Source organism: Epargyreus clarus, unplaced genomic scaffold, assembly GCF_041222505.1.
Source record: "Epargyreus clarus isolate Ecla_fem2 unplaced genomic scaffold, WU_Ecla_fem_2.2 ptg000009l, whole genome shotgun sequence".
Lineage (NCBI taxonomy): Eukaryota > Metazoa > Arthropoda > Insecta > Lepidoptera > Hesperiidae > Epargyreus > Epargyreus clarus.
Window position 1 is genome coordinate 3,375,122 of NW_027332217.1, and position 16,611 is coordinate 3,391,732.

Genomic DNA, 16,611 nt, shown 5'->3' on the forward strand with positions numbered 1-16,611 from the left:
TAAGTGAAGTCTATCAAGTTGTATTTAGCTACTTTGATGAACCACTGAAATGGTATCAATAAAAATTGTAAACGCTTTCTATATTTATCACACTAGATTTTACTTATATGGTGGGTTGTCATGAACACACACAAAGACGCATATATACAAACACCCAGACCCAAATCAGAAATCTACTTTCATTATTTAAGTATTTGTCTGGTCGGGCATCGAACCCGGAACCTATTCGAATCAGACCGGTATGGTGATCGTTTCATCACACCGGCCGTCTTATTTGAGAAGCTGCAAACGTAGCATTGAGAAACAATAAATTAACATGACGTTCTCTTCACACAACATTTTAATTTAAAAGTTGATTAAAACCAATAGGCATATAAAAGTACGCTCGTATTTCAATTCCCTACTTTAATTAGTTGGTAGAAACGGGACAATACGACAGAGCGCGCTTATTACTGCATTGTGTGGAACATATTTACCTCTGGCAGTTATCTGCATAATAGATTTACTCTGTAGTTTATTTATTTGCCGTTGAGAATTTATTTTATGTTCCGCCCTTAGTACTTGTATATAAAAATGTTTTATGTCAAAACTATATTTTGATAATAGCAAAGCAGTGAATGCCCAGTGGTTTGATATCGGCCTCTCAGTCTGAGATCCGAGGATCGAATCTCAAACCTTTGTATCTGATTTTGTAAGACATGTGCGTATTAGAATTTAATTTTATCATTGCCTTTATCAATGCAGGAAAATATTGTTAAGATGTACATAGAAACAAACAGAGATCTATATATGTAGTATGTATGTGTATAAATCTACATTGCATTTAATTTTCTACTTCTAACACATGGATATGTATATGGATAACACTCGTTATAGCATTTTAATTACTTTGCGACAAAAAGAGCAGTTTTTTAATTGGCTTGTAGAGGAAAAAATAATAGAAATCTGTTCTTGTATCACGCGGTTACCATAGGAACAAGATATTTTATATATGTATTGTTATTCATTTAATAATCTCAAATTGAAATATATGTTAGAAGTTGTATGTGTTAAAATTATATTTACAGCCTATGTGCGATAACTCGTGATCTGAGTGGAATGTGACATCCCACACATAATTCACTATATATCATTTATTCCATATACAAAATCGACATTTTTTAATTTAAGTAGAGTAATACTGTTCTTAACAATCGATTGAAGTCTACTATCCATCCCATAATATTTTTTCTATCAGACCTCAAGTTATCGTGCTCGGGTAGTATAATATAATCAATAGGTAGGTGCGGCTTCCTTTTCGTAGCCATTCCTATTCCTACCACGTAACAGACACATTTACTTATCTATCCGCGAAATAAGGAAAATAGAACTAAACACAATCGGGGGATTAAGCCGAAATCGCCTGTCACTGTCGAAAGAAACCCTCATTAAGGGAATTCTTTATCTATTTGAGGATTCGTTTGATTTATCGTAGTTTGTGGGCCGGCCTGTCCCGGAGGATTTCCGACATTCTACCGAGGTTTGGGTTTTATTCATACTCCCGGCTTCAATTGTGGACGTGCCAGCTTTGTAAGGGAAAATTCCTATTGACCGTACACGGTACGCTTTCGAATTGGGAATAATTTAGTCCCTACCCGCTTTAGAGCTTATGAACGTTTTGTAGTCAAATTAAACTGGCTTGAAAGGACGGATATGAATGATTTACTTTCTTGCTAAAAATGGAACATGAATATCGATATCCGAACCTACAGATTATACAGATATTATCTTTAGCATTATATTTAAAGAACTGTCTTTTAGCTATCTAAGGTAGATAGATTTTTAGGCAATAGATAAACGTTATTTTAATGTAGGTACTTATTCTATGACGTCATAATATAAAACAAATACACATACCATAATGAGTATTAAGATGTCGAATTCTGTAACTAACATGGGAAACAGACTTACTAACTCAATTTTGCTACGCGGGTGATCCTAATATGTATGAAAATTGAACAGAGTAGGTAATAACTAGCTTATTTAGCCAAAATTTCCCCTATTACAATAAATAATTCTCAGCATGTAATATTAACTTAACAGTTTACTAACTCCACACAATGCGAAGTAATTAGCGAGCTCTGTCGTGTATTGTTCGGTTTCGCGAACATCCGCTCATTAGTCAGCCTGAATTTCAGGCTTGCCTGTAGCGGTACAGGGAAAATATAGCGTCTTTACACAATATATAAGGGGTAACCTCGTTAACGGCAGTTGTTTGTTCACATTATTCTTAAAGTAACTCCCGTTATTGTAAGAATATTTTGCGACTAACAAATCTTCTGTGTCGTTCAATTGGAAATAAATTTCTACCTGTTTTTATGAAATTACCTCGTGTGTTGATTCTCACACAACACGTTGATTCTCAGGATGGTCGCATGTAGGAGACGTTGCGCGGTGGCTTTTTAATCTACCCGTTATTGATTATTTAATAATAGTTAAAGTCCAACTATATTAAATATATTTCATAATTAATAATTAACAAAGCCAGTGAATAGGTAAATGACTAGCAGAGCGCGCATAGGTGACCAACCCAACGCTAAATCAGGAATCAGGACTACCTAAGTAGTCTCCGGATAAAAGGCCAAGTTTCTAAGAAATAGGCTGTCACGATGTAACCCCTATAACCACACTTTTGAATATATTACCTATGATAAAGAACTCTTGACATACACCATATGAGTGACGAAGTCAAACAAAAATTACATTAATCCTTACTTTTTCAGCGGAATTCCGATACGAGGCGGTCATAGTGGTTCACAAAGACTTGGCTATCAACAATTTGGACCAGCTCAAGGGTCTCAAGTCGTGCCACACTGGGGTCAACCGAAACGTCGGCTACAAGGTATTTGAATTAACGAAATTCCTATTACAATACCCAAATTCTATTCCGAAGCAACTATTTGAATTTGACATTCATTAAATTGGATTCTTGTATTTGTTGACCTGAAATTTGACAACTATTTCTCGTTTATTCCATGTCTCCTTTTATTGAGACCATCTTCAATAAATATTACTGGTCTGGAAAAAATATAATGAGACTTGTTTGAATCTATTAAAATGCCAAAAAGTAATCAAAATTTTCTTGATTAGTATTCTAAATTTCTTTAATAAATGACTATTTGCCAGCAAACAAATTTTTAGTTACTTTTCCGTTTTCCGAATACCTATTTATTTAAGTGACAAGTATTAATTTGTAGTTCATAAGTGTTGGAACTCAGTAATTCTAAATGTTCTTAATAAATTAGGTCAATTAAATTATTCTCCACCTTAACAAGGGAATTAGTAAAAGTGACGCACTTATTCGTGTAGCTTATAACACAGATAAAAAATGTATGTACCTACTAAACAATTTAATAAAAGACAGCGTAAGAAATGTCGCTACAAACGCAATTAAATTTCGAATACAGAAGGCGTCTATAGAGCAATGTTCTCGGACGAGTCTCGGCATAAAATGGAATGGTTGTAACAGAAAAAAATCTCATCTGAGTGTCATTATGCCGTGTTTTGGCGCGGAAATTTCACGAACTTATATTTCAAGGGATTCTCCAACACGTATTTCGGTAATGGTTCATAAATATTAAAACAGGGAGGTGGGATTGTGATAAACAAATCTGTTTCGAACGTGTATTCGCACATTAAACATCGAACCATAACAAACAAAAATTGTGAACACTGTTATAAGTGTAAAGTTATGTTTGCTCTCTGTACATATGTGCATGAATGTACGTTCTGTAGTTCTGTACAGAGACAACACGATATCTCTGTTAAATTAAAATCTGTCTGTACTACATGAATGTATGTACAGACAGATTATAATTTTGCATTTGCTGGTATTCGATAGTGTTTTTGTATTGTTTGTAGGTATGTGTTGTTTTGTGGGATGCTAATACCGTAGACTTTTTTGACGGCAAACACATGCCTTTTATTTATTTCCAGTAAGTGCGCTAAAAGTTTGTTTGATTAACATTTTTATAAGCATTATACTTCCTGAGGACTGAGGTACTTTACTTAAATGTTATGTCCTTTCGTTGTGACCTTTTATAGAAAACCGAACGACTAATACGACATTTAATATCTGGTGCAAAATATTTTCTAATCTCCATTGACATTCACGGTAAATGGCGCTGTATGATTATAGAAACTATAAATATAATGTTAATTTTACTAACTAGGTATATCGATAACCGTAGTAATGTGATACATTTGTTTGGTGTTCTTTTTTATAATATAGGAGTAGCAGACGAGCATGCAGTCCACCTGATAGTAAGTGGCTACTGCCGCCCATGTACATCCGTAATCAACCCCAGATGAGATTAGATATACTACCTACCTGAGGTCGGCTACAGATCTCTCTTCCCACAGGTCTCCCTTACCACACCCTTCAAACCAGAACACAGCAGCAAACGATGGTTTGGATGATAATATACTTTAAGTAGATGATAAGAATGTAGATGTTTTTCGAAGTAAATTTTAGGTATACGACACATCTTCCTGACAGTCTGTTCAAAATTAACTTAAAGAAAACTTGTAAAATTAACAAGTAAGTCAAAGTAAATATAGAGAAATAGTAATGAATGTACGTCTTGCTATACTCATAGCGAGGCCTACCTTATAAGGCATATGAACCTAAGTAGAAAATAAATGAAGAAAATAGTTTATTCGACACTACCTAAAATGATTTTATTTAAAGTTGCAATTCCTTTGCAATCACAAACAAAACCTTCACTTTTACTTACTGTAGATATAAATATCAGTAACGGATGTCTGTGCAATGAATCGATTAAACAGACTTGACTGTTACGGATGTTTGTAATTCAATACACGACAATGCTCACTGAACGCGACATGGAAAACTTGATCAGTTTTATACATGTCCTTGCATTGTTAAAAATTCCATAAATATTTAAATACAAGTTTCCATATATTATTTAGCACCCTTAAGAACAATTTTTTACCAATCCTGTCGTACGGCTCATAAGGTTGTACTTATGCGAAATTTCATGCGTGCAGAATCAATTTAACCTCTTTATTTTCTTTCAATGTTAGTGTCTTATCAGGTAGTTAGAAAAAAGTTACTTATACCTATGTCATACTGGGTATATGGACCTAAAAGTATGTCAACGTTGTGGTACGAGTATATCATCGATACACATATAAACGTTAGGTATACCCAAGCATTAGACTCTCTTTTTCACCTCACCCAAAGAATTAAACCCACAATGTTTAAACGGCAGACTAATTCGGTACTATGAGGGCCGTTGGTGAAAAATTGCCATTAGATAAGTTTACTATTTACAGAACCTTTTCGAAACCGAAAAACTCAGAACAAACTTTTTAGTTTGTTGTAACGTGCCCGCATGAAGAAGTTTAATTTGCAGATACCCGTAATAAGAAAAGTTTTACTAAATACAATACGCCTCGATAGCGTTTGTATCTCCCTTACTACAATGTCCTCTACTAAAGTTTTGATTAATTTTGTTAAATGAAAAGGCCGCATATTCATAAGGTTTATATTGGTCTAAGATCCGAAGCTAAATCGAACTGGACCGAGCTGATAATAGAATGAAACTCATTTTATAATGAAATTAGTACATTGGGTAATACATTAAAAATGGGTTTGCTAAAAAAATCCTGGACAGGATAATTTTAATTATTTTTTGAAAAATTAAAATTTAATTAAAAATTAAATTTTGCAACATCAAGATAATAAGAAAATTCTATTCTGAGTGAATGTTAAAAACATACAGAATGTGCAGGCTTTGGGTTGCCTATTATTTACGTGGACGAACTACTGGATTGTCAGGTATAAACAGGTATTTCGCTGGCAACTACTTTCACTCATGATGATAATAGATAAAATTTTATATCAGTAGAAGCGCTGTTTTATTGTGAACACGTTGATATAGGGTTGTCTGCAAAATGAAAATTAATTTTTCAAAAAATAATTAAAATTATCCTGTCCAGGATTTTTTTAGCAAACCCATTTTTAATGTATTACCCAATGTACTAATTTCGTTATAAAATGAGTTTCATTCTATTATCAGCTCGGTGCAGTTCGATTTAGCTTCGGATCTTCTACTATATATACAAGGAAGGTCCTTAGGGAGCTAAGGGCCTTTACATGTTGTATAAATAGAAAAGGAGAGTCATGTTTCTAATTATCACAATATGTAAAAAGCTCAAAAGTCTTTAAGAAAAGTGCAAATAGAGCTCTCAGTCAACGGCGGTGCATTGGCAACTCCTCTGGTGTTGCAAATGTCCATAGGCGACGTAAACTATCCATCAGGTAGCACGTCTGTCGTTAGGCTCAACTATAAAAAGAAATATATATACACATAAATAAACTTTGTTCCGTTTTTACAAAATAAACATAATACCAATTCTAAAATTAATCTTACTGGCTATTCGACACCAGTCTTAGTCACCACATATTATTTATCTCTTGAACCAACATTACTTTTTAGTAAGACTGATTTATGATTTAGTAAGTATTTTATATGTTTAACCGTCCAAAAAGTCAGTTATAAATATATTCAACACCATAAAGATGCTCAAGTGATATCACAGGAAATTATATTCCTCTTATCAAGGAAAGTCCGTCAGGTTTTGATATGGGGCGCGACGTGAACGCACTGCTAAGGGCCCTTCAGAATTCAGGGCAGGAACAATATTTGCAAGAGGCATATTTAGGTCAAGTTCGTAAAGAGTGAGGAAAAGACGGACTTCTACGGAAATAAAATAAGGGTGAAACGATGTGAGAATAACGAAGTTAACTCTACGAATTCGTTCGCGATTTTTTGGGATTTCGTGGAATAGACTCGCAATTCTTTCTTACAATACGGTGAAGGATACTTAATGAAATGAATTGGGTTCTTCAGATTCTCGGGAAATTGAATAAAATAGATGTTTCAGGTTCGGAAACTGATTGTATGGGATCGTAATACTGAGACAAACTTAAATCGTGATCCATACCTCACCTGTTGTTATTGGTGACATAATACCATAACACGAAGTAAATCTCAATCTACCAACGGTTAGATATTGCTGACTACTGTGCCATCAATCCTTTTCTATACTTTTTATTTTATCATTCTATTTCTATATTTTGCCTTACACGTTACAATTACACAAAGGGAATACCTAAACATGTTCCTCTTGTGATATGTAAGAACATGAAAATGCTGTTAAGAAGACATTTCTAAGTAGATGGCGAAATAATTTACAATATATAGGTCAATCTTATAAGTAAAATGATAAAAGAGAAAATATTTCAAGAATGATAAAGGAAAAGATTCGGAGAAATAATTTGAATATCGTTAAAATAAAGTATGGCAATCATTTTAATGTGATTCGAGAGTTTGAAAGCGTTATAAGGACTTTCAACAGAGATTTTTGGGTCAAAATCGTAAACCAAGTAGAGAAATGAGGGGCTCCAATTGGAATGAAAATGGCATAACTTATCTCGTGATACCATTATATAGGTCAAGAATGTTAAGGAAGGGAACCGACCCAATCATAGATATTTATGCTGAATTATATTCCTTTGCTTTGATCAAATCTATCTATAGGATATTGATATTTCATTTATTTCGTATAGTTTATTTAACATCAAACTTTACCATAAGTACTTTTTTACTACTACTACTTTTTTGAAAAAATGTGTCTGAAAGCAATTGAAGGAATTTTAGGATTAGAATTTAGGATAAATAGGTGGAGTTGCGAATAAGAACTAATCTTTAATTTAATAGAGGAAAAGGAGATTTCGCGAAATTATTTTGCCAATTTAAAAATGTATAACTGGAGAGCGTGAAAGCGTTTTTGAGATGCCTCTTAAAGTCACGTAATAGATTTTCATATTAATGGGCTATTTGGGTCAAATTCGTGAACAGGAAATTGAATGCAAAATATTGATATCATTCCGATGTTCGTAATAAGTGGAATTATTACTACTAAACCGTGTTTCTATATTGTCTTCAAATAAGAGAGAGATTGACGACTGTTACGTGGATTTTTGTACTGAAGTTTTGCAGAAGGAATTAATTTAATTATGCAAAAGACTATTAGACAATTAGACGTAGAACTAAAAGTATCATAATAAAACAACTACAATATTAGTTATTCTAAATATTATTTATAACTTTCTTACAGATCCCTCTAACGATGATGATGAAGCGTGAAATTTTCCCCAAGATGACGGACCGTACGATTTCTCCCAAGGAGAACGAACTGCGAGCTCTATCGACATTCTTCAAGCAATCCTGCATCGTAGGGGAATGGTCGCCCGACCCGAAGACCAATTCTGCATGGAGTTAGTTTGAATGATTTACTAATTTGTTATTAACAAGAACAGAAGTTCTTAACATCAGATGAGCTGCAATCATATAATATTCTGATGTTAAATTTAAACCTGCGCGAAATTTGTATATACCAATCTATTGTTGATCACAAATGTAACCTTTCGATGTAATTAAAACGCATCTTAAAACCAAATCATGGCAAATGAAACTAAATGACAGAAACAGACAGAAAGCTGCTAACTATAAAATTCTATCATCTATCAAAACTTACTAAAAGGTATTCTTATTAAAGTCATTTCGAGGTTCATTATTATGCGAATAAAATTATTTAATGCTACAATTCTTCATAAAAATCCTACAATTTTCTTGAAAAATGGTACATTTTCTGCAAATTTCAAATATAACTATTTCTAAGAACCGTAAATGTCGTAGTTCAATTTAAAAAGCTTGAATAAAAGAGAATTCATACGAAGCCTTATGTGAGCGGCAATGGTAGTTCAAGTTTGAAGCACTTACATTCCAAGCGGGTCTAGTGCTGCACTCGAGGAAGTAGTTTTAAAAGTAAATGAAACTGAAAACTTGAAAAGTACTTCACTGTATGGAACAGTACTTTTAGAAGTGGAATTCTTCATGAAAGTGATTTCATAAATAATAAAACATTGCAAGAAACATTTCTCATCAATCATTCGAAAATTGTATATTGAGGGATTGAGCTCAGATCTCGTCCCATAATGAGAAGGATGCACATACACCTCATTGACTAATTTCGCGTTACTAAATTATACATGTCTTTGAAAATCTAACAAAAATAAGACATCTAAAAGTATATGACACTCGAAATTTCAGCGCAGAATATTCATGTTGACTGTAATAATAAACATAACAGAAAAAGTGCTACACAACATTCCTAGAATCGAAGACAGCCTTTAAAACAGTGTCAATATTATTAAGCGCCATAAGACTAATACGACGCAAAAAGATAATGTTTATTCGATTACGTTTCGTATTTTTGATTACACAACATCCTAAGTAACTGTGTAGACACGAGCGATAAGAGCGCAAAAATACTATTACCAGTTAAAGGCCGCTATTTGTAGAAGAATAAAAAAATAGAATATTTGTAGAATTTGTTTGTTAGAATTCTTCAGGATTGGAAGTGTTTCCAAACGTAATAAAATAGGTGAAGAAAATATTTGTACAGAAAATGTGCCAGCAGAAAGTTCCTAGAATCCCAAACAACGTTTAGGCAATGTCAATACTATTAACGCAATAAGGCCGACGAAACGAAAAGAGAGAATGTTTATTCAATTAGGTTACGCACACTATAGGTGTCTGTACCCTTACCATGAGTTTTACGTTTTGGACAATATGACTGTTTTGGTATTTGTTTACGTATTTGCCCATACAAATTCCAATCAGTGCTCCTAGCGGATTGTATCAGAACTATAGTGTCAGTAACGTAACATTAAATGTCTAAATCGACAAAATGGCGCTTTATGTTTTGTCTCTCTTTTTGCGATCATGTGAGGCAGACAAAAAGACTCGAGCACTTACTTATTGTTACGTTTACTCAGTCTACTTATACTTAAGGAACCGGAATAGAATAATGGATGGAGTAAACGTAAGGTAAAATTGTGGGATGTTTTGAAAACTCATGGTAAGGGTACTGTACACGCCGACAAGGACGCAAATAAATAAAGGACGCAATAATAAAATTGCGAGCTAGATTCTGGGGAGGTTTGTGTTGCCACTGAGATTAAGCTAAATTATTTATGAGAAAAATGAGGTCAGGCCGTATAATCGCTAAGCCTGCTTACTTAATGATGACCTCTTTTTGGATATTATGATAGCATGTTTAGTATGTTTACTTTATAAAGGCAAAGGGAACTGTGTATTTGGAATAAGGGCACCATTATGAACCCTTTTTCTGTCATAACGCTAGAATGCCAGCTGAAAACCGGAGATTGGATTATATACCTATGTTCCGGTGTGAAAGGTATGAGATAGGGTAAAATTATGTTAATATTAATATGAGGAATTAATCATTCCTAAAATTTCGTGTGCTAAGGACTAGCCTTCATCCATAAATACAACCAATAATCTTTAAAAGGTTGAAATTTTCAATAGAGTTGACACCAATTAAAAATTTCAGGGAGGCTAGAATCTTTCACGTTTTGATAGCGGCGCCACTTCTACTATTATTTTCACCTGATAGCTTCAGTAATTTGAAGCTGTTTTTCTCTAGTTTTGAGTTGTTTTAAGATTGAGATAAAGAAGCGTCAATGGCTAAAGCGTCTGTGATCGAACTAGTTTATGTAGATTATGATTCCTGTCTTATTTGTCTATGTGTAAAGTGAGCCAATATCATTGTTGCACACTGCTTACATAACAAACCATGCGAATTTCGTTATTTCAATACAAAAACAAAATTGCGCGTCGGGAATTGAACACAACTAAATTGAATCCGCCGGGTGTTGTCATTTGCATTGAACGTTTTCCATTAACATTATTAACAATTTCACAGAGGCCCAATACAAACAACTGTGTGCACTGTGCGAACATCCGGATAAATGTGACTATCCGGATAACTTCAGTGGGTATGAAGGTGCTTTAAGATGCCTGGCTCATAATGGTGGAGAGGTGGCTTTTACTAAGGTCATCTTTGTGAGGAAGTTCTTTGGGGTAAGTTGATTGGACTAGAAATAAATTAGGCGAAGACAAACAGCTAAGAACATTTTTCTAGATATGTAGTCAATCGATATTCCTTTTTTCAATTTTGACCACCTAGAAAACAAGTGCCTAGAAATAGTTTCTAATAGCTCCATTCTGAATATAATAATATATAGCAACATTGGTATCAGTAATACTGCCTTAAACATCTTCCGTTCGTACCTTTGTAATAGATACCAAGTTGTCAGAATTAATGGAGTCCAAAGTGATCGTCAACTATTAACATACGGAATTCCGCAGGGTTCAATTTTGGGCCCTTTGCTGTTCTTAATTTATATAAATGATATTCATGACATCGGACTAAAAGGCGACTTGACTCTCTATGCAGATGACACAAGCTTATTTTATTATGGTAGCAAAATTGAGCCAATAGTCAAACAAGCTCAATTCGATCTAGATTCATCGATGGTTCCAACGAAATTTATTAACAATTAATATATCTAAAACAAATTATATGATATTTAGTGCAAAAAACAAAAAATATGACAACTATACTCCCTTACACATTAATAAACAAACACTCCGTAAAGTGAACTCAGAAAAGTACTTGGGCCTATATCTTGATAGTCGCCTGACATGGCAACCTCACTTGGATAAATTAAGATCAAAATTATCTTCCATAATGGGTAGACTTCGTGGTATTGCTCGATGTTTCCCAAAATCTGTGAAATATCTTATTTACAATTCTATGATTAAACCGCATCTTGACTACCTAATAGAAGTTTGGGGAACAGCCGCTAAAACTAATTTAAAAATCATACAGACGAGTCAAAATAAATTAATAAAATTACTTTTCAATTACGATTTCTTAACTCCAACACGAATAGTTTACGAAGAAACTAGGTTAATGACTTTAAGCCAAATATATAAATTTAACACTTGCATATTAGTAAGAAAAATCTTAGATAAAGAAGTGCATTCAAAAATCATATTCACAAAGCAGGGCCAAATACAGAAACGAATAACAAGACGAAAAAACAATATAATTTTAACTAAACCGCGAACTAAATATGGTAAGAAAAACATTATTTACGAATGAGCACAGCTTTATAATTCACTGCCTAATGAAATAAAAGACATTCAATCTTTCCAATTATTTAAAAAAACGTTAAAATTCCACATTTTAAAAGACTTTTCTAAATTTTAATTATCTTTTCTAAATTTTAATCACATTGATAAAATAACTATGTACTTTCATAATGTTTATTTAATTGTGCAATCAACTACACTTGCTATCCACTTGCTATTGTAAACCAATATGTAATTAGTGCATGCATATTTCTATGTACCTCCACAATGTTGTTATTTTTATAATACTGTCTGTACCGTACCTACATAAGTTCTATTTGTATTTCTCATGTTAAATGAATTGTATTCGAATGAGAAATAAATGTCTTAAACCATAATTATTCTTCTTACAATTTGATGATAGATTCCATCCAAAAAAATAGATAACTGCCTCATAATGGGGAAGAAATGGCCTTTATTATTAAAGGAGATTTCTTTAGGAAAATTACGTTAGGGTCATCTTTGTGAGGAAATTCATTCGGATAAGATAATCGTATAGCTAGAAATAAAACATCTTTTAATGAAATACTCCTATTGTTGTATGATACATTCTTATTTCTACCTCTATAATTGGATATTAAAAGACATCTAATCAAGTAACTCAGATATAAATATAGGTAGTAATATTTTTCTTCCAATAGTTTGGTAATAAAAGACATCTAATGAAAAAGCTCCATAGTAAATATAGTACCTATATAAAGTTTCCGAACCAGACAAATTGATTACGTCGATAATTCAAGGACTTATAAAGGACGAAGAGGTCGTACTTGGAAAAATGAAAGATTGGAACGATTTCTGTACCAATAATATAGATGTAGTTTAATAATTGTGCCCTACAGAGTTGAAGAAACTTGTAATTTTCTGTCATCAACAAAATTACATTTATGATTTGTTTGAATAAATATTGTAATCCAAAATGGAAACTTTTCTATATTTTCGATCATTCTCTTTCTACATTTAAGGCCTCCTACTAGAAATTCCTGTGTACTAGAAAATTCATATTCATTAAATATGGATTGGATGGATACACATAAAGTCACGTACACAAACGCCCAGAACCGATATCCGATATCTTTCAAAAAGATAAATTTCTGGAACTACTTAAAAATTTCTGGAATTTTCTGAATTTCCCTAATTATGCAGCTCCCAGTCGGCACAATCCCAGCAAGTCCTTCAACAGAGAACCCGGATGAGTTCGCGTACCTTTGCGTAGATGGCAGTAAGAAGGCAATAAGGGACAAGCCCTGCACCTGGGCAGCCAGACCCTGGCAGGGCCTGTTGGGACACAACGATGTCTTGGCTAAACTGACGCCCTTAAGGGAGAAGATCAAGCAACTCGCTGATTATGGTAAGTCCTTTTTGCAGATATATTTTGAAGGTAGTAGAACCCTTTGTGCTCCGACTTCGATCACCGCCACAACTATTTCTAACTTATAACAGCAGTGTAGTTCTCAGGGGTAGCGGCGCATCTGTGGCCGATTACTGGTAGGAATATCTAGTCCTATCTGGGGTTGATCACGGATGTCCATGGGCGGCAGTAGCCACTTACCATCAGGTGGACTGCATGCTCGTCTGCTTCTCCTATATTATAGAAAAAAAAAGATTATGTTAAGTGCTTTTCGGCCACTTAAAGTGTTATAAGTGATAAACTGTCTATCGGTGCATTAATAAGACGAAGCACATGAGAAGTCAGTCCACCTGAGTGCCGACTATGGACATCTATAAAAAACTCCATTCAGTTGTCACTCCTGAAGATTACAATGGTCGCGTCTATTATAATAGAAACCAGCCTGAATCACGCCCTTCAAAGGGCAATTGTTTCCCTTGTTAATTCAAGGAATGCATGTGGCGATGATGCTTAAATACTAGGTGTACCATCTTTGCTTCTACTATGTCTAGTCTAATGTAACTAAAATCTGTTGATTTGTTTTAGTTTTATAACCTTCTACTTTTATTTCGTACTAGCCGACCCATGCTCACTTCGTTGAGCGTTAATTATATATTTGTGATGCAATTATGTTGCAAGAACTAATTGAAAGCAAGTTTTTTCATTATTAATATGAGCATTATGTTCATCTATACCGAACCGTTTAGTCAGTGAACGCCGTTAAAGTATCACATCTTTCCCAATTTCACCCAACAAACAAATGAACGAACGAACGAACAAAAGAACACACAAACAAACAAACTTGACCTCTTTATAATACTAGTATAGATTAACTGATAATCTTATCAGTTCTAATATTATCAAATCTATACGAACTTCTCTATCTATACGAACGATATTTCAGATAATTTACAAGTAATAAGCTATTAGCTGTCATCCTAAATGTTCTATACTTTCATGATCCAATATAACATTCAGGGCATAACATAAGGGCATAAAACAAGCCTGTTCATTCTCCAACGCGTTCATAAAGTAAAGATGACTTTAAACGTCTAGGAGGGCCGTAAAAGGCAACATAAAACGCTTCGCAATTCTCCCTTTAAAATAAGGTCACTTTGCCGTGAAAAGTGCTAATAAGGCTACAGTTTTATATGTCTAAAGTTAAAGCTTGATATAAGGTGTATATCTTGCTAAGACATAAACTTGCTATTCGCTAAAAACCTGGATATTCGTAAATTAAATTAATCCCGTTGGCAGTGTAGTCGTTGTTGGTCGTTAGTGTTGCAATAATTGACGTAAACAACGTTCACGAAAGTACCAACTTTATATTTTTTAGCTAGAACTTCTAGTTCGAAGTTTAGCCAGTTTTAGCCAATTGTCTCTAAATTACTAAACTTTAAATTAATAGCACTATAAATAATTGTCTAAATAATTAGGTAATATTATATAACATTTTCAAGAAAACTGCTAGTCTTATTTTTCAACATATCCACCTTATTTTTCATCCTTCTACCATACAGATATTATATAGGTTACTAAAGGCTGATCGTATATTTTTAATCCAAAAAGGAAAGATCTCTTCTAAATACAAAGGGTTCAGGGAGAATGATTTACTACGTTACCTAATATGACGGGCATGTTTTCTTTCTACATTATTATACCAAATTGCGTTTCAAATCACATATGCACACTTACCTATATCTTACTTAAGGAACGTGTATTCTATGTCCAATTTTCTTTACAAGAAACATAAGGGCGTAGTATAGAACTATAGACCAATTACTATTGTTGCCATTGAAATTAATATAATGAGCAATATTTTAAATAGGTTTGCCACAACCGATCAGGAAGCATAATAAGAAAGGGGGAGCTCTGCATGAATTTGTTACAGCGCTACTGCCAAAATCTAAGTTAGAATGTTTTGTGTCCAGAGATACCTATATTATAGTCCACCTCATTTCAAGCCATAAAACAGCAACGCTACTATCCAGGCAGAAATAGTTATAGACCCTCATAGTGTTCCATGATTCGCACCACGAAGATCTTTATTTATTGCCCTATAAAGTAAAAGCTATGTTTTCACTCCATTTTAACTTTGATTGAAACGGTCCGACAAACAAATACAAACACACCACAATAATTTATTTAATTCTTTACGTAAAAACACGACGGCATTAACAAAACTGGAATTCCCCAATCTGCATTTCCACACATTTTATACGCTGTTAAAAACCGCCCACCGTACGAGCAAATAGCTTTAGCAAGATTTGCAATTTAAATCGCTCTAACAACTTTACTACGTTAGTCTCCGGAACTATTACCGGGAGCTGAACTATTTCTGCTTCACTTGAAAGTGTTTTAAAGGGAAATTTAGAGACTGAAGAATACTCGTAAATAAGATCCTCATAATATTGCAAGCGCTGCTTATTACGTTGTTTGTTACGTGTAATTCCGTTAACTTGCATCTTTTTTTCAAGATTTTACTTCACGTGCTTAGTTATCTCATATATGTGAATTTGAAACCAGTTAAACCCAACCGATTGAGCTGAAATTTCAAAAACATGTTTGGTTTGAATAACAATGCATGATTAGTGTAGTAAAGTCGTTTTAAAACCAATATGACGGATTCCCTATGATGGGTTAATTATTATTTTTATCCATCCTATGGCATGGGTACCTATCAAAAGAAAGGATTTTCTAAAAAAATACGAAGACATTCCTACTAAGAAAAAGATGTCCCATTCGTTCTTGCGCACTATGTACTACATAACTACACTTCTGGAACTTTCCCAAAGGCGCAACCACGAAACCATCCTGGTTCACTAATGTCCTGGGACTATCGGAGAAGATCCACCACGTCGCCGACAACATCCCCATCGTACCAGTGGACTACCTGGATAAAGCCAACTACACTGACGTCATCGAACGAGGCCACGGACCTCCGGAACCACTTGTCAGGTAAATTGCATGAAATTATCTTTTAAACCTATCTTATATTTTGTAGGTTGTTTTGACGAGCTCATGGCGGAGAATTGGCCATACTGGGCACTGGAGTAAAACCACTAAATTTCGAAATTCATCATTAGTAAC

The 16,611-nt window shown here is 33.9% G+C and overlaps 1 protein-coding gene across 1 annotated transcript in view; it reads left to right on the forward strand.

Moving 5' to 3' along the window:
- The window catches only part of Tf (transferrin), a 36,020-nt gene that overhangs the window by 10,351 nt on the left and 9,058 nt on the right, over positions 1-16,611 (forward strand). Inside the window, exons 4-8 of the mRNA XM_073076423.1 lie at positions 2,763-2,881; positions 8,188-8,347; positions 10,861-11,018; positions 13,278-13,482; positions 16,317-16,479. Of these exons, the coding sequence (XP_072932524.1) occupies positions 2,763-2,881; positions 8,188-8,347; positions 10,861-11,018; positions 13,278-13,482; positions 16,317-16,479 (805 nt within the window). The remainder of the gene's footprint in view (positions 1-2,762; positions 2,882-8,187; positions 8,348-10,860; positions 11,019-13,277; positions 13,483-16,316; positions 16,480-16,611) is intronic.